The sequence below is a fragment of the Psammomys obesus genome, unplaced genomic scaffold (assembly GCF_907164565.1).
Source record: "Psammomys obesus unplaced genomic scaffold, mPsaObe1.curated_primary_1811, whole genome shotgun sequence".
Lineage (NCBI taxonomy): Eukaryota > Metazoa > Chordata > Mammalia > Rodentia > Muridae > Psammomys > Psammomys obesus.
This window is the reverse complement of record NW_026596085.1, coordinates 17,012,061-17,030,194: the sequence shown is the minus strand read 5'-3', so window position 1 is coordinate 17,030,194 and position 18,134 is coordinate 17,012,061. Positions and strand designations below refer to the sequence as shown.

Sequence of the window (18,134 nt, the reverse complement as noted above, 5' to 3'; positions counted from 1 at the left end):
GAATACCATTCTGTTCTTACTTTATTAATCCACATGACTAAATGTTGGTGGTGCAGCCTGGAGCCATAAGAGGCCAAAGACCAGGACACACATGGAGCTGGGTGAGGAGGTGGTGGGAGCTCAGCAGGCCCCAACTCACCTGTGCTTGCTGTCCATTCCCACGTGCACACTGACCCCCTCACCCCCGCTCCGACTGCTCTGTGCTGAGGCTGCCTTTCGTGGTCTTGTTCTGCAAGGGGGGGAGAGGGCATGGAAGGGGAGGCTGATGCCGGCCAAAGCCAAGAGGAGACAAGACAGGAGGGACAGAATAGGAAATACAAAGTGTGGGAACCAGGAAGGGTAGATGAAGGACAGGAATGGCACATGGAAAAGGAAATAAAAAGCAGAAGTCAGTACTGAATGGTAAACAGGAGAAATCCAGACTGGGCTTTCTGAGGTAAAATGTGATTGTAAATAAAAATAAAGAAAATATTGTCTGATCCTAAGACCATCTCTGAAAATCATTCTTTAAAAAAAAAAAAAAAAAAAGCATAATTTCTCAGGAGCATTCTGAGGACAGTCCTCTACACATGACTGTTTTCAGTATTTTCTGGCCCTATTTGGCGATGGAGTAGTCAATGACCACTAGGTGTCAGTGTGACCTCAGCTACACAGGTCCAAGTGCAGGAGACATGGGCAGCAGAAGACAGCACTCTGGCCCTCCTCCTTCACCCTATCCCACCCCCTTCTGCGTGTGGTACCCCAGAAATGGGTTACTAGTTTCATCTTTCTACCTTTCCTAAAGAAAGTAACCAATAAACAGACAGGGAAGTGGAAGTGGCAGCCTACCACCTATATACTGCTGGGCTGTTTCTGCTGAACTACTTGAGAGAGAATGAGGGACCACAAGCTCTGAAGTTGGCTTTATCTCCCTTTATTTCCTAGTCTGAAAAATGTTTCTAAACCAGGCCATCTATCAACTCATTATGAATTGATCCACAAACTGGATGGAGTTCTACTAAACTCAAATAGAAAGCAGTAATAAGTTCATTGAGTCTGATCTTTTTTGTTTGTTTGGTTAGTTGGTTTTTAGAGACAGTGTTTCTCATTGTAGTTTTGGCTTTCCTGGAACTTGTATAGACCACGCTGGCCTCAAATTTAGAGAGATGTTGCCTCTGCTTCCTGAGTGCTGGGATTAAAGGTGTGCACCACCACTGCCTGGCTTTTAATTCCTCATAATAAACAGACATTCTCCTCAAAAAAAAACCCCACCTCTTCCCAAACTACCATGAGTGTGTTGGGCCTATGCCCCAGGATTCCTTCAATTCAGTGACCCTTCCAAAGGCGAGAAGGTTACAGCTAGACGTATATGTTGGAACAGACATGGGTGAAGTCTTCAGTGCCTGGGGCTTACTCCTATTCCCCAGCTACACAGCCAGCCCCATTGAGAGTGCAGGGGTCCGTGACTCACCTTGTGCTTGGGGCACCTCACCGAGAAGTTCTCCTCATGCAGCAAACAATCTACAAAACAAGACAGTCTGATGAGACATACTATGCTTAACAAAACACAGCTATATTGTCTGGACTGACAGACATGAAACTTAAGAGGCCACAATATTGACTTATTTCCTTTCTAATCCCAAGTGTATATATGTAACACTTTATATGAAAAAAGCAAAACTGTCAGTTCTTATGGAAAAGCTCGATGCCATCGGACACATGAATTTTCCCCAGCTTTTAGTGGAGTGTCCAGAGAACTGCCGTGTGGTGCTCACATGATGGCTGGAGTATAGACCCTGTCCTGCTGTCTTTTTTCCCCCTTGAAGATAAGGGATTTCCAGGAGCTTTGGGTCTGCCTGGATTTCAAGTCACTGAACGTTCAACACCATGTGGATCTGCACCTTAGACACACAATTATTTTTCTCTTATTCTCTGCTTCTTTGACCACACTGTAGTTCCTAACAGGAAAACATTAGAGGCATTCAAAATAATCTATGGTACATTAAAACATGACACCAGTCACAAAACAAAACAAAACTAGTATTTTAAAGTGGCTGATGATACGGGTAAATAACCATGGTATCATGATACAAAAATCACCCTAACAACCAGGATATACAAATTTAAGTAAACTTTTCATTTCATTAAAATGTTTTGTATTCATTTAGAAAAAAGTCTTAAAAGAACTCTACAAAAATTATTAGTGTCCTTTTTCCTGTAGGAAGAAAACAGATGATTTCCATTAAAACTTTTTTCTCTGTATTTTCAAAATGACAATTATTTAACAATCAAAGCTAATCTCCAAAATAGTGTTTTCCATAGGATCAATGCTCCTTAAAACTATCTGAAACACAGTGACCCTTTTTGTCCTCCATACAGAAAGTCCAGTATTCGGAAGAGAAAGGTGACTGGCCCGGACTCCCTGTTATTACTTGCATCCCATAGCCCCCAGAGACGCAAGGAAGACACTCCTGCCATAATCACACAATCTACACTGAACATTTCAGAGGGAAATAGTCCCACAAGGATGATTTTAATCCCTGGAGAAAAGAATGATGAATCCCAACTTTTAACATGGTGACAGCATTCCTGACGGCAGCAAGAACACGTGTGCCTCTAGGAAGTCCAGTTTCAAGGCACAAGGGCAGTGTGGAGCAAGGCAGATAAATTTAATTAATGACTTCAACGTACATCATAGCTTTGACAGACTGACAGCCAGGTCACCACTGCAGGACGTGGTGGCAAAATGTTAATAAATACTAATCATACATTCTCAGAGAGCACCACAGCAAGAGGCAGCCATGGCACTTACCTTATTAAGTTTACTATTTAATCACTTTAAAATGAGATCCAGATTAGCAGTCTGTAGAGCCACAGATTTCAAGTGTAATAGTATATAAGAAGCAGAGAACTACATAAATGAAAACTCAGGTCCTCAGGAGCCTAAACAAACCAGTTAAGACTACTGTGGCTGGCCTCAGCATTATCAGACCACCTCACCTACAGGGTAGGCTATCAGCTTTCTCAGATCAAGGCCCAAGAACTCAGGCAGTTGTCTCTAGCCTCCAGGCCTTTCCTCCAGCATGCAATAAGCACAGCAGTAAACGAAATGTGTTAATTTAAAACCCACAAGTACATAGCATGACCCAGACTCCTGCTGCTCCAATCTGCCAGTGAGTTTATGAACAGCAGGAGACAGACAACTGGAGCTCAGGGAAGCAGTGTCTCCTCACCTGAGCTCCAGAAGCACTGTGCCACTAGTCTCAAGGCCCAGTCAAACATGGCATCTGTGAAGCTTGGCCACAAAATTTACAAAACTACTGAAGATAAGGAACATATCAGTTGCAAAAGGAACCATCAGAAAGTCACAGGTAGTTCATTTACTCTCAGACTGACACAACAGTGTGACTAGTTGTGACAGACCATTAATAAAAATGTTTCCTAAAGTTAGAAAATGCCTTTTCTAGCCAGGTGTGGTAGCAACCTGGTAGCACACGCCTGTAATCCCAGGACTTGGGGAGGCAGAGGGAGGTCAGCCAGCAATAATCACCTGATTTGTTTTTTCTAAGGCCCTGAAACTACCTTGTAGTCCACAGGGCCTAGTCAGAATTCCTACAGGGTAAATATCAAAGAAGAGATCACCACATGAGCTAGAAAAAGACTCACAAAGTGGTCCAGTCAACAAGATGGTTTCCAGAAACAATTATCACTGCCATACCTCCTCTAGGAGAGAATGCTACTTTCATGACCCTCTAAGCTTAAAGGCTAGGGTGACTTTGCTGAGTGTTTCTTAACAAGCTCCATAAAGCTCAGGTACAACATACATACAGAATTCAGGTTGAATGTTAATAAGGATAAGGTAGAAGAGGGGTCTAATATATCCTTTGGATCCCTGGATACTAGACACAGTTACCAGCTAGCTCAGTTGCAATCTACCTCATCACTGTCGTCCACATACAAGCACAGATGGACACTATAGTTCTGTGGACACTCCTGAACCACACAGAGAGGAATAACATGCTTTAGAAATGACTCCTCAGTGCTGAGAGTCCTTCCTAGGAGAGGCCAGACCCTTGTGTTTTGTCATGACCCACCCTGGCTCTCACCTCACTACACAAACATCAAAGTCTGCAGCAGAAAGTAAAATTTCCAGCTGTGTTTCCCCTCTAGGCAAGATTCTTTAAACAGTAAAATTATTAATGAGCTAACAGCCTTATTCCTTTTTATCTATTATGTATACAATGTTCTGCCTACATGTATGTCTGCATGCCAGAAGAAAGTACCATGTATCACTATAGATGGTTGTGAGCCATGTGGTTGCTGGGAATTGAACTCGGGACCTCTGGAAGAGCAGCCAGTGGTCTTAACCTCAGAGCCATCTCTCCAACCCTTATTCCTTGTCTTAATTGTTATGTTCTTTGTATTAATACATTTTCCCAGAATCAAAACTCATGTTCTTGTTACTGTATCCTTTACCTGGAGCCAAAATCTCCTGTAATGTAGCAACCAACACAGAAAATCTAATGATGATGTAAAAAAGATGGGGAAACTGTAGGGAGTCACAGAAACTCCTGAAACAAAGATTCTATTTCCATGTAGACATCCCAGCAACGAAAGTTTTTCTGGAGGCACCAACAATTCTTTAAAGATTTGGCTGCTGGCAGCCAGGCAAAGATGAAAATATTATGCTGCTCCTAAGTCCACCAACAGATTAGGCCCTCTTAAACCCAGGGACTTATCATGATTTAGTAATTAAAGAAATCAGTCAGTAAAGCCAGGTATGGTGGCACATATCTACACAGAGAAACCCTGTCTTGAAAAACCAACACCTCCTTCCAAATAATAATAATAATAAAAATCAGTCAATGAACACATATTCCCTCAATATAGGACACATTGCACAGAATAGCACAAAATCCATCCCTGCAGAGCAGTGCAGGACTCTAGGCCCTTGCAACTTGGATCATCAAAAAGACCGAAGTATTGCAGCTTATAAAGCTGTATCTTTGATAGCAGCTCTGCACTCGTGGAGTGCACAGTACATCAGCTGTGGCAGAGCCAGAGGACCCAGAATCATACCTCCAAACCAGAACCCTCTGTCTTGCTGGGAACTTGGCTAGGTTTGTTAAATAGAGATATTATGAGCTTAGTGGGGGTAGGATTGGGGGTGAGGTATTTGGTAAGCATATGATAGTCTGGAACAAAAATCGAAAGTTATCATTTACTTACTTACCCTCAATGAAGGAGGCCTTGAAGAGGTGGTCTGGCAAACTTCCATTAGAAGAAAGGTGTTCCCACTACCCTTTCCTAAGAATCCAACCATACTGCCTAAGCTTCATTAAGATAGCTCTGAGTCTGTCATTAGTCATAGATAGCTATTTGCCTTTAAATTTTAAAAAAAAATAATTTCTGCCAGGTAGTTTTGGCACACACCTTTAATCTCAGTACTCAGGGAGGCAGAGGCAAGTGGATCACTGAGTTTGAGGCAGCTGGGTCTTTAGCTCAAATTCCAGGACAGCCAGAATTACACAGAGAATCCCTGTCTTGAATCTCTTCTCTCTCCCTGTCTCCCTCCCTCCTTCTCTCTCTCTCTCTCTCTCACTCTCTCTGTACTCAATGGTCACATTTGGCTGCAGCTACCACCCCAGAGCAGCATTTCTACTACTGTGGAACATTCCGGTGAGCAGTGTGCTTTAGCCCTGGAAACTGTAGCAGAAAGTAGACTGGGAGCCAGGAGCAGCACCCCAGGGGCCTTGCGGTTGCGAACATGGGTGTTAACACAGCTGATGAGGATACACATGGGGTGTGCCTGAAGTGAGCGGTTACTTGTCTATGTATGCAAGCTTCTGTTTCTCAACAGTCTCTGTGGGGAGCCCACTGCTCATCCAACCGCTGGCGGGGACAGTCAACTATTGTGCAGTTCCCCACTCAAACCATCCCTCCAAAGTTAACACTTGGGGATCCCCATTTAAGAGAAGCTTCAAATGAGGAAAACCAGATGTTCTGATTTAGCTACAAGCAACATAATCAACATGAGAAAAGGCAACTGCTTGACTCTCAAAAGATTTAGCAGTCTGAGCACAAGCTAGGGTGAACAGTTCAGACAACATGAAAACTTGTCAACAGGGAGAATGAGACCAAGCATGGAGGTACATGCCTACACTGTCAACACTTGGAGAAGGGGAGGATCAGCTCAAAGTTATCCTCAGTAACAGTGACTCTGAGGCAAGGATGGGTTATATGAGAACCTACCCTTTAAAAAAGAAGTACAGAGAGGAGAAAAAGAAGGATGAGAGAGGAGGAGGAGAAAGGATGAAAAAAATGACAGTCAAAAAAATCTAAATCCCTTGGAATAATGGTTCAAGGCTTTCCTTCCTGCCCATGAAGCGGCTCTCTGGACACTGTACACATGCCTACGCACAACGCCTTTTAAAGTCCTCCAGGCCTTTTTTGTTCTTTGTAGTAACTAATAGAAACCTGGAGAGAAGACGTTAGAACGACAGGAAGACATGGAGATGTCAACTTGACACAAACTAGTCACCTGGGTAGGAAGGAAATTGAGAGACTGACTCATAATACTGGCCTCTAGGTGCGTCTGTATGAGCCTTTTCTTGACTAATGACTGATTTGGGAGGGCTCAAGCCTCCCAAAATGCTACCCCGGGGAAAGCGGTTCTGGGTTGTATAAGAAAACAAGCTAAGAAGGAGAGATGGCACAAGGTTAAGAGAAGTGGCTGTGATTCTCAGCATCCACATGGTGACTTATAACCATCTGTAATTCTAGTTAAAGGGAATCCAAAACCCTCTTCTGATCTCTGAGGACACCAGGTATACACATGGTACACAGACATGCATGTAGGTAAACACTCATACATATAAGATAAAAATAGGTTGAAAAGGAAAAAAAAAAGGGGGGGTAGGGGGAGGGAGAAAGAAAGAAAACGAAAGCTGAACAAGCCACTAAAGCAAGCCAGTAAGCAACATTCCTCTGCGGTCTGTGCTTCAGTTCCTGCCTCCAGGTTCCTGTCCTTAGCAATGACTTGAGAGTTGTAAACAAACTTTCCCTCCCCTGGGTTGGTTTTGGTCAGTGTTTAGTACAGCAAAAGAGAAACCTAACTAGGACACCAAGAATGTAATGGACACCTCCATTGCTAGGGAGAGGGGGAAACAGAGACCAGAGGAATCAGTGGGGCTTGCTAGCAGCCAGCTCAGCTCAAAACAACAAAATGGTAAGCTGTCTCAAGGGAGTGAGGTGTGATGGAGCAGTGCCACCTGCCTCCCTACTACAGCCCAGGCACCACAACTTGCCCTCAGTCAAAGCAATAAGGTTCCATTTTAGCACTGTCATGTACTGCTTTTGTTGGTCCTTCCCTGCCCCTCCACCCCATCAGTCTTCTTCCTCCACTTTTCATGTGACATGTTTTATAATCCCCCCAACTAAACTAAACTATTTCTCCTTCCTTCACAGTCTCCCTTTTAATTTTGTAATTAACATCCAAACCAACACACACATACACGCACACAAATTAAGATCTACGATCTTCAAGAGAGAAAATGTGTAATACTTGTCTAAGTCTGGGTTACTTTGCTCAATATAGTATCCAGTTCCATCCACTTTTCTTTTTATTTTTTTAAATTTAATTTTATTTTTTTTATTATTAGTCACATTTTATTAACTCTGTATAACAGCTGTATCCCGTTCCCTTATTCCCTCCCAATCCCACTCTCCCTCGCTCATCCACCCACTTTTCTATGACTTAACATAACATTGCTTTCCACTTCATTTACAGACTCAGTGAAATCCCTATCAAAATTTTAATAGTCTTCTTTTTGCAGAAATGGCTAGGTTTATCTTGAATTTCATATAGAACAAAGAAGAACCCAGTACAGTCAAAACAATCTTAGAGCGTTGGAGAAGACACAATTTTTCCAAATTTCTTGCTCCTGTTGTTTTTTGGGGAGATTCCTGGAGAATGAACCCAGGGCCTTGCACATACTAACTTAAGCATTCTACCACACACCCCCTTTTTTTCTCCCAGACAAGTTTCTCTGTGTAGGCTTGGCTGTCCTGGACTTACTTTGAAGACCAGGCTCGCCTTGAACTCACAGAGATCCACCTGCCTCTCCAAGTGCTGGGATTACAGGCGTGCACCACTGTACTCAGCTCACCATTCCCAGTTTAAAAACCTACTGCAAAGCCATAGCAATCATAACAGTGAAAGATTGGATAGAGGCAAGAACACCCATGCATAGTGGGCATAGTGATTTTTAACAAAGTGCCTGAATCATATTGTTCAATGATGGAAGAATGATTATTCTATAAAAGAGCTAAGACAACTGCATAGCTACTCACAAAAGAATAGATATGAACTGCTACTCCACAAAATAGTCAAAGACTAAAATAAAAGATCTAAATCTATAAAACTCTTAGAAAAAAAAAAAAAACCCACTTTGGATTAGGCATTTATTACTTAAGATGACACCAAAAGAAAAAGATAGGATAAATTAGACTTCACCAAAAGCAAACTTTTACTGATCTGAGCACATAGCTTAGTTGGTAGAGTACTTGATGTTCTGGGTTCTATCCTCAGTATTATATAAATTAGAGATAGTGGTGTACACTTATAATCTCAGCATTATGGAAGTAGAGGCAGGAGGAACAGGAGTTCAAGATGTTCCTTGAAGTCACTTGGGCTATATGAGAGCCTGTTTCAAAAAACAAAAAAGAATACCTTCAGAAAAGTGAAAAAAAGCTCAAAGAATGGAAGAAAATATTTGTAATCCATTTATCTGGTAAGGGGTACTTAAATTCCTAATACTGCACAATAAAAAGACACAATAAATAAAACAATTTAACAATCGACAAAGAACTGGAATAGACACTTCTCCATAGAAGCTGTGAAAATGGCCAATAAACACATCTTTAGAGAAGTACAACATCAAACTACAGCAATAGAGCATTTCACATTCACTGGGATGCCTATGGTGATAATAAAGACATGTAGATATGTCTGGTAAGGATATTGAAAAAATTGGAACCCTAATACAATTGCTGTGGGAATGTAAAATGTATTAAAATGTACACACACACACACACACACACACACACACACACACACACACACACACTTTGGAAAATCGTTAACTCCAGAGGTTAAACATGGAATTAACATATGAAAAAAATTGAAATTCTATGACCATACAAAGACTTGTGTGACCATGGTAGCATGATTCATAGTAGTGGAAAGTAGAAACAAACCCCATGCCCATCAACTGATGAAAGGGATATAAATCCAACACTACACACCCTTTATAATAATTTGGAAGTGAAAATGAAAGAAGTATTAGTAACACATGCTGCTACATAGATGAAAACTCCAGCCAAAATGTCAAATAGCACATGATTCCATTTATATGAAATGTCTGTAATAGGCACATCTATGGAAACAAAGTAAATCAGTAGCTGCCAACAGCTGGAGGGAGGGGAAGGAAGGTGTTAATGTTTTACAAGGTTATGAAAATCTAAATGATAAATATACTGGAGTGATGGCTGTTCAACTCCAAAACATAAAAACTACCGAGTTGTATGTACTTAAGTAGGCAACTCAAACGTGAATTAGATGAACAAAAGTTATTTTTAAAAATGACTCCATCATAGTCTCCCTCTACATTCTTTTAGAACTTACAAACAGAAGAGACATAAGGGAGACAACAGAAATATACAGAAGAAGAGATAATGAATTTGTATCTTCTAGATTTCTGGATACTCTCAAAAAGGGTATGTGGTCCCAACTTACCTGCGTCAATGGCACATGGGTAATGGTATCGGAAGGAGCAGCCTTTGTTGTAGCAGCCCAAAGTAGCGCCAGCCTCCTGGCAGTGGGAGCATTTCTGAAAGGAAGAAACAGGAATGTCATTAACTCCAGACCAATGGCTCTCTTGCAGGCCTTCCCTTCACCTCATCTGTTAGACCTCAGCATAGCCTCTGCGGTTGCAGGATTCTGTGGTGGTAGGATAGGTTGGTCAATCTCTCACCACAACTCGCTGACCACACCATGGAAGAGATCCAGCAGACTGTTTTTAACGACAGGCCTCACGAATGACCTCAAATCAAAAAGGATACACCAGGGCAAGAAAATGACACTATATAGTATGTGGCAGACACACCAGTGGGTATGCTAGCCATACCTGCCTATTTTACCCACTGCCATGCTCTACTGACAAATTTCTCTCTGCTCTTATGCACTGCATGTAGATTCCACTTCTATTTCTGCCATAAAAATCTTGTGTAGGAGGAGAGGTAAGGTAGATACATATACACACATATAGAAACATTTTACAATTAAAAGTGGAATTTGGTTTCTAGCGCTTATATTTATAAGATTTTATTTTTAATTTTGATCTACTTATCTCAAATGCCCAATACAAGTATATTTTTCTTTCCAGAAAATATGGGTTCCTGTATGCAAGTGGTATTTTTATTCATGAATCCTATTTTAAATATACTAGGAAACCTGCCATGAATTTCTGGCTATGTGAGCCACTATTCTCTAATTGCAGTCAGTGTTCCTCCTTATATGGTCAAATTTTCTTAAAGTAGGGCGCATCTCTGTTGTCACTTTGATGTGGCTGCTGTGAGTACTCATCCTGTCCATATGTGACCCTCCAGAGGAAGGATGCAGACTATTAATCCTTCCTGGGTGTGGCCATAACCCACCAGAAAAACTCATGAGAAGACATAGATGCTTGTTCCTGGGTTTACGAAAATATAATGTATGTGTTCCTTACACACACACATCTGAGCTCCCAAAACACTGGCAACTATGAAGCCTAAATGTTCACCATGAAATAGCTATGAATTTGGATTAATGCATTCACCTGGCAGGACATGCACGTGTCCACTGTACAGTTTGGGGTAAAGTAGCAGAAGGCTAGGTCACAGCTAAGAACGTCTCCTGGAGATCAAAAGATGCAGGACCTTATGACTCCCTCTCAGAAGAGCCAAGATCATTTTGGATATATATATAAAATCAGTAAATGTTTACCATGTATCCTTGCACCTCTGAGAAGAAAGCAAAGACCATTTAGCTTGGAGTAAAGCGAGGACGGTTAAGAGCACTTGTGAAACCTCCAAGTGATGTAAGGTCTATGCCTCCTTCAGAAAACAAACAAACAAACAAACAAACCCCTCATCACCAAACCAAAGAAACGAGGATGGCCAACCTGTCAGTGGCAAACTGCCAGCTATTCCTACTATCTACTTTTCTTATTCTTAATGGTACCCAAGCACTCATTTATCCAGAGGGTTTGAGTTTCAGCCTTCTCCATCTTAGAGGATGAATCTCAGTTCATGGTAGCCATTGAAGAATGGTGCATCAAATACTTTTGAAAGTCTAAGCAAAAGAGCTTCTGTAAAAGCTTTGTCCTTAAATATGGACAAGATGGAAAACACCACCACTCTGGAGGCAGAGGCAGGCAGATCTGTGAGTTTCAGGCCAGCCTGGTATACACAGTGAGTTCCAGAACAGCCAGGTGCTACACAATGCGACCATGTCTCAAAACAAAACCCACCAAACAACCAAACAGAAAAACAAACCATCTTGTTCAGCCTCTCTTAGTACAGAAAACAGGATCTGTGATAGTCATCTAATCAACACAAGATAATCCTGACAAAGCCAGCCCATCTGCAGGAACAGCAGTATGTGAAGAGAGACTTGGACTCATTGTGACAACCAACCCGAGGACTCCGATCTCCAGACTTGTTACAGGACAATACACACACACATACTCTTCTGCTTCTTTAATTGGTTTTACAACTTATAGTCAACACACCATAATTGATACAGAAGGACTATTAAAATATTATCTGAGATGGTTTTGGGCAAGGAAGGGTTAACTGCACACTCTACAATCTAGGTAACTACTTTGTAAGTGACTCTCCCACAGCCTCATTATGCCTTACCTGCCAATTTCCTAATCTTTGTTTAGTCCACCTTCAAGGACAGTACTGACAGTGCTCACCCCAGAAACGTTTAAGTGTTGAAAGCACTAATGCAGACTTTAAAAAGTGGCTGGATCAGAACTGCTGTTGTCTTACTATAGGCCAATGGCACACTACATGTCCTACAGACCAAACATTGAACAATCACCCACAAAGTGGCCTTGTTAGTACTTATGTACAGATAGAGACAGAGAAGAAAAGGGGCAGGTACATGGATACCTGTTCCTTTCTATCTCAACACCAGCTGTTTTGTCCCCGGCAGGAAGGACCTCTCAAAGCAGCCTGCTCCCAAACAGCCCAGACCATATGTCTTGTCTTTTTCATGAAGACTGTGAACTCATCACTCACCAAGAAATTGCATCAATAAAATGATACTTGCTTCTTTCAACTAAAAAGCATGATATGGAGTTGGAGAGATGAATCAATGGTCAAGAACACTGTTACTCTTCCAGAGGCTCTGAGTTTGGTTTCCAACACCTACATGGGGCTCACAACCATTTTTAATACCAAATCCAGAGTTCCAAGGGATGACACACCTTCTTCTGACTTCCTGGGGCACCAGACACTAATGTGATATATACACAAACATGCAGCCAAAACACTCATATAAATAAAACAAAATTTTAAAAATTACAATAAACTGACTGCATTGCACCCAAAGAAGAGATATCCTGCAGGGGTTATGAGGACCTCAGAGAAAGCATCTTATAGATGATTTAGTTCAGTCCTTCTCAAAACTATAGTCTAGAGACCAGGAGCACCAGGAGGAGCTAAGCTAAAAGGGCAAATTCTCATTCTGTAGTACACAGTCAGATTCAGAACCACTAATCAACTCCTTAACTTGTAACATAGAACTACGAAGTTACAATGACTGGCTAGAATCCATGCTTTCTGAGAGCCATTTAATGTTTTCTCTACTAGACTTCTGTACACCTTTTACAGCAATGTAAAGATTACGGGTGTGAAGGCAGAATTAAGGCCTCCAATGATGTTCATCTGAACCCCCACAATTAGAGACTTTTAATACTTTGCAGAGGTGGCAAGTCTCAATATGGGGAGAGTATGTAATTATCTGGGGATGGATCTCTTTTCAACACACACATTGATAAAAACAAAAAGCCTCTCTTAAAGTTGGGCAGAATTGTAGGCATCAGAGAGATGTGGAAATGGGAGGTCATGTGCAAGCCTGCTACTGACTTTGAAAGGGCCACAAGCCAAAGAATATAGGTAGGTAGTGATAGCTCGAAAAAGGCACACAAACAAAATCTTTTCTAAGCTTCTGGAAAAGGAGCAGAACCCAGATGACAGCTGAATTCCAGCAAGTGGGACTCTCACACTAGGCTTCCAACCTGTAGAACTATAAGGTAACAGGTACGTGGTATGTCATATCAAGTACACAGGAATTCCCGAGAAGCTCACAGCGACACAGAAGTGACTGCTTATTGTTCTTGTACATTCTCTAATGTAACAAATTTCTCCCTTATGGGAAAAACTACAATTTCATTTCCTTTTCATGAAGTCAGTTTTGTCATCACAAGATCCCTGAAGGCAGCACACTGGGTCTGTTTTCATTGTTCTTTTTTTTCTAGTTGAAGAAGCAGAAACTAGAGCAGTGGGGCCTGCTAAGATCACATAGGTAGGGAGCAATGAACTTACAACTATAGCTTTTCTCTACTAACAAGTCTAACTCCCCTCACCCTGGCATGCTCCTTTTAGTTCCCTTCATTTATTCAATCATCCCACATTTTACAAAGACATCTAGATCTATTCCTTTAATCCTAGCAGTCATGTGGCAGGATGGCAGAGCTCTCTGTATTCCTGGCCAGCCTGGTCTACAAACAAATAAGAGAAACTCCAAAGAAATACCTCCCATGTGCCAACTGTCAATATAAGAACCTATCTATATAAAAATCTCCATTTGCCCATTTTATACCCAAATCTACACTTTAGCCGGTATAATTTCCAATTAGATTTTCATTCTTTGTTTTACCTGATGGAAAAAATTTTTGTTCATTCTCCCTTACTGTAATTATATTGAAGTCCCCCTTGATTTAGGGAGTACAGTGTCAGTACCTAGACAATACAGCTCAGTGGGGCTTCATTATGACTTTAAATCTTGACACTTATTTTTCCCTTCCTTCTGTACCCCCCTTTTTGAAGTCAAGGTCTCATATAGCTCATGTTAGCATTATTTCTTCTCTCTCCTCTCTCTCTTTCTTTTTGTAGCTTTGGCTGGCCTGGAACCTGCTATGTAAGCCAGGCTGCTTTCAAACTCATAAAGGTTCACCTGCCTTTTCCAAATACTGGGATTTCAGGCATGTCACCACCATACTCTGGTGCTTTTATTCAGACAACAGCTTCAACTGATAAAGGAAGAGAATTTTCAATTTTCTTTTTTCCTCCATTAATTAATTAATTTATTCACTTTACATCTTGATCACAGCCATTCACCCCATCGCTCCCCTCCCCTCCTCCTGAGAAGGGAGAGGACCCCATGGGTACCAACCCACCCTAGCACATTAAGTTGCTGCAGAACTAGGCACATCCTCTCCCAACTGAGGCCAGACAAGGCACCCTAGTTAGGAGAACAGGATCCAAAGGGAAGCATCAGAGTCAGAAACTTGTTTGCAGGAAAATGGATGAAACTAGAAAATATCCTGAGTGAGGTGACCAAGCTCCAAAAAGACATGTATGGTATGTACTCTTAAGTAGATATCAGCATAAAATACAAGATAATCATGCAACAATTGACAGACCCAACGAAGCTAAGTAACAAGGAGGGCTCAAAGAGGATGCTTGAATCTCCTGCAGAAGGCTAATAGGCATTGGAGGTGGGTGGAGGGAGGGAACTGGGTAGAAGAGGTGGGAAAGGGAACAAGGGTGGGATAAGGAGTAGGAAGAGCAGGAGAGAGAGGACCAGGTGGGAGAACAGATAGGATACTAGAGGTGGGGGATGTGCCAGAGACCTGGGATAGGGGAGGCCCCAGGAAGTCTACCTACCCCATCTGAGACTCCTAGCAGCAGGGGATATGGAGTATCCTGTAGCCAGGTAGGACTTCCAGTGGAGGGAGATAAAGAAATCAACCCACCCACAAAACCTTCAACCCAAAACTTGTTCTTCCTACAAGATGTGCAGGGACAAAGATGGAGGAAATGGCCAACCAAAGACTGGTCCTACTTGAGACCCATCCCAAGGGAGAGATCCAATCCCTGACACTATTAATATCATTCGGCTATTCTTGTAGACAGAAGCCTAACATAACTCCTCTGAGAGGCTTCACCCAGCAGCTGATGGAAACAGATGCAGAGACCCACAGCCAAACATTAGACAGAGCTCAGGGAGTCCTAATTTTCTTTTAATAGAAAAAGAGTAAAAATTATTTTCAAACAACTCTGACAAAACAAACAAACATAAAACCCTTTTATTTCTAGACATCAGAAACTTGTAAATAAACACAAAATATCTTCGTTTCTGGGCAGATTTAAACATTCATGCAGCCTGACTTTTCACAAGTGCTTGTCACTGTCTAGAGGTAGGGTTTGGTGACTTGAAGTGGCAAGCTACAGGGTCTGAATCAACTAGGAGCCATCTAACCCTCATCTGAGGGAAGCTGCAGAGGAGGAATATTATATGACTCTTCACTCCCAGAACAGCACTTCCCTCTGGGAGCTAAGAGTGACCTGAATAGTCATGCTGCTTAGTGAACATCTTTGAGCAGCCTAGAGACTGCAGCAACTGGGACAGAGCATTATTAGTGCATCGATGCTGATCAATTCTGAGCAAGCCTTGCAGACTGCATTGCCCCACTGTGTCCTCCAGCTTCCAGTACCACATTCTTTTGTTCATGCTTACAGTATTTAGTCAGTCACATTTATCCGGACCCTGAACTGGGAGGTCTAGCATCCCCTGGACCAGGCCCCCTGAAAATACAGGCCGATGGAAGGAATGCAAGGAATACACATTAGAAACTTAGAGCAAACTAATGAAGTTGACTTTTCCAGTATTAGTTAAAAAGCTGATGCTTGGAAAAATGTAGAAAAAAATATTCATTTTTGGCTACCAATAAGAAGTTTCTTCTCTCTTAATCACACCTCCTTTCTCCAGGGCAGAAACAGCTACTGACTTCACTGTGCACTTCTGCCATATGAGTGTGACATGGTCTCCATCCAGGGCATTACACTACCCTTTTATGGTTATGGGATGTAACTCTTCAGCCCAATAATTTTATTTCCAGAATGCTTTACAGTGTTGGTCAGCACAGTACACGTTTTAGTCTTTGCTTCCTTAAAGCAAGATACTCTCCTCAGGATTCTCTATCAAAGTTCTCATCTGGGAGCACAGTGTGTTTTGTCTTGGAGAATGATACTCATACCAGCCCTAGAACCATAACCCTGAGTCTTCACAGCCAACTCAGAGGGCCAAGGAAGCCCAGAGTTCTTTCCATTTATTAGTGCTCCAACAGGTGCACAGATGTTCCACTTGCACTCATGTCCCACAGCTGCTCTGCACGTGTCAAATTCAGAATCTGAATTCATTAAATATGTAAGTACAAGACATCAGCTAGCAGTCATGTTAGCATTCACTGGTTAAAGCCTACTTCTATACGTAAGACAAAGTTTCCAGGTTTAACTGACATTTTAGACTAAACAAGGTCGCTCTGTTATCCAGGTCCAAATTAGGACAGGTCTAGTGAACAAAAAAGGCTGACGGCCAAAAGGCAACATATCAACCTTACTTTTGTAAAATAGGGACATCTGCTATACTTTCCTTATTAAGTTGTGTAAAATCACTGTAAAAGAATCTTATAAACTACAAGAAATGCAGTTGTCTTGGTTTATAAAATACATGAAATAGATCTTTGCACAGGTGTCATATTCTTGGCACCTAATGTCAAAATTGGGTACAGTGTACGTGTATTAATTTAGTCTATTAAATTAAGAAAAACTAAGCTATGTATTTATTAACTTGTTTTTTCCATTAAAAATGGACTAGTGCCTAAAACAAGCAGACTGTGAGGGCCTACCAGTTTTGTTAGAGCCTTTTTATAAGTCAGTGAGACAGCTATATGCATCTCAGCATTTCCACTTTTTACTGGTGAGAACTGTTGGCTCCCAACAGCTTCATTCCATACCCCTAAATCTACTGTTACTTTCACTGGACTTCCTCTCTCAGGTATTCTATACTTGACTATTACCTTAAAAAAAAAAAAAGTCTCTTTTTTCACTTCAAGACATTTAACCGGGGACTGAAACACACACAAACAAATGAATTATCAGGAGTTGAAAAACATTGACAACCTGAGGACTTACTGAGCCCAATCTGAACCACCTGAGTTGTTAGACAGTTCCAGCTCTACAGATAGTGCCTGGGTGTTACGTGTTAAGCAGACCTGCTACCCCACTGTCCTGCCGGAGGCACCTGGCCACTGTTCTACCTAGCTTCACAGCACTACTTGCTCATTTTAGACTACTCAGGCACCATCTGCAGTTCCTGGAGACCCTCCTGCCACAAGGGCCAACGGGTCAGGAAACTAGGAATCTACCAACTCAGCTTCCCTAACTTTTCAAAGTCATCTGCTTCCTACAGTGACCACCTGTATACAAGTTTTAATCTAACCAACACCTTAAAAAAAAAAAAAAAAGACCCAGCATGGTGGCACACTTGTCATCTCTGAACTCAGAAAGCTGAAGCAGAAGAATTTCAAGTTTGGCCAGCCTGACTAACAAAGCAAGACACCTTGTTTAAAAAGGTAAAAAACAAAACAAATCACACAGAACAACAAAGTCCCCAAAGACAGACATAATCTCTGAATGAAACTGTTACACTGAAATTTTCACACCCACAAAACCTCCCATTAAAAAGTGGTTCTGGGTGTGGACACACATAGGAGAGAACAGACTCCTCCTCCAAGTTGTCCTCTGACCTTCACATGTATGCCACAGCATACATTCATCCAATACACATAGAAATAACAAGTAAGTGTCATTGGTTTTTGTTTTTAAAGTGGTTCTGGCTGTGCAGTGGCACATGCCAATAACCCCAACCTGAGAAAGGCAGGCTATCTCAAGGCCACTAGGAAATACATCCAAAAAACATGTTACTGAAGCTGAAAGTATTCCCTTGGGGAAAGCCTTTCAAGCTACATTATAAACCT

At 41.7% G+C, this 18,134-nt stretch overlaps 1 protein-coding gene across 5 annotated transcripts in view; it reads right to left on the bottom strand.

Moving 5' to 3' along the window:
* The window catches only part of Tcf20 (transcription factor 20), a 136,194-nt gene that overhangs the window by 5,584 nt on the left and 112,476 nt on the right, over positions 1 to 18,134 (bottom strand). For 3 of the 5 annotated variants that reach the window (XM_055626850.1, XM_055626855.1, XM_055626853.1), the window contains exons 3-4: positions 9,776 to 9,869; positions 1,451 to 1,500 (exon numbers count right to left, since the gene is read on the bottom strand). In XM_055626850.1, the coding sequence (XP_055482825.1) occupies positions 1,451 to 1,500; positions 9,776 to 9,869 (144 nt within the window). Of the gene's footprint in view, positions 1 to 139; positions 263 to 1,450; positions 1,501 to 9,775; positions 9,870 to 18,134 lie in introns of all 5 variants that reach the window. The other 2 variants (XM_055626851.1, XM_055626852.1) reach the window with 2 other exon arrangements.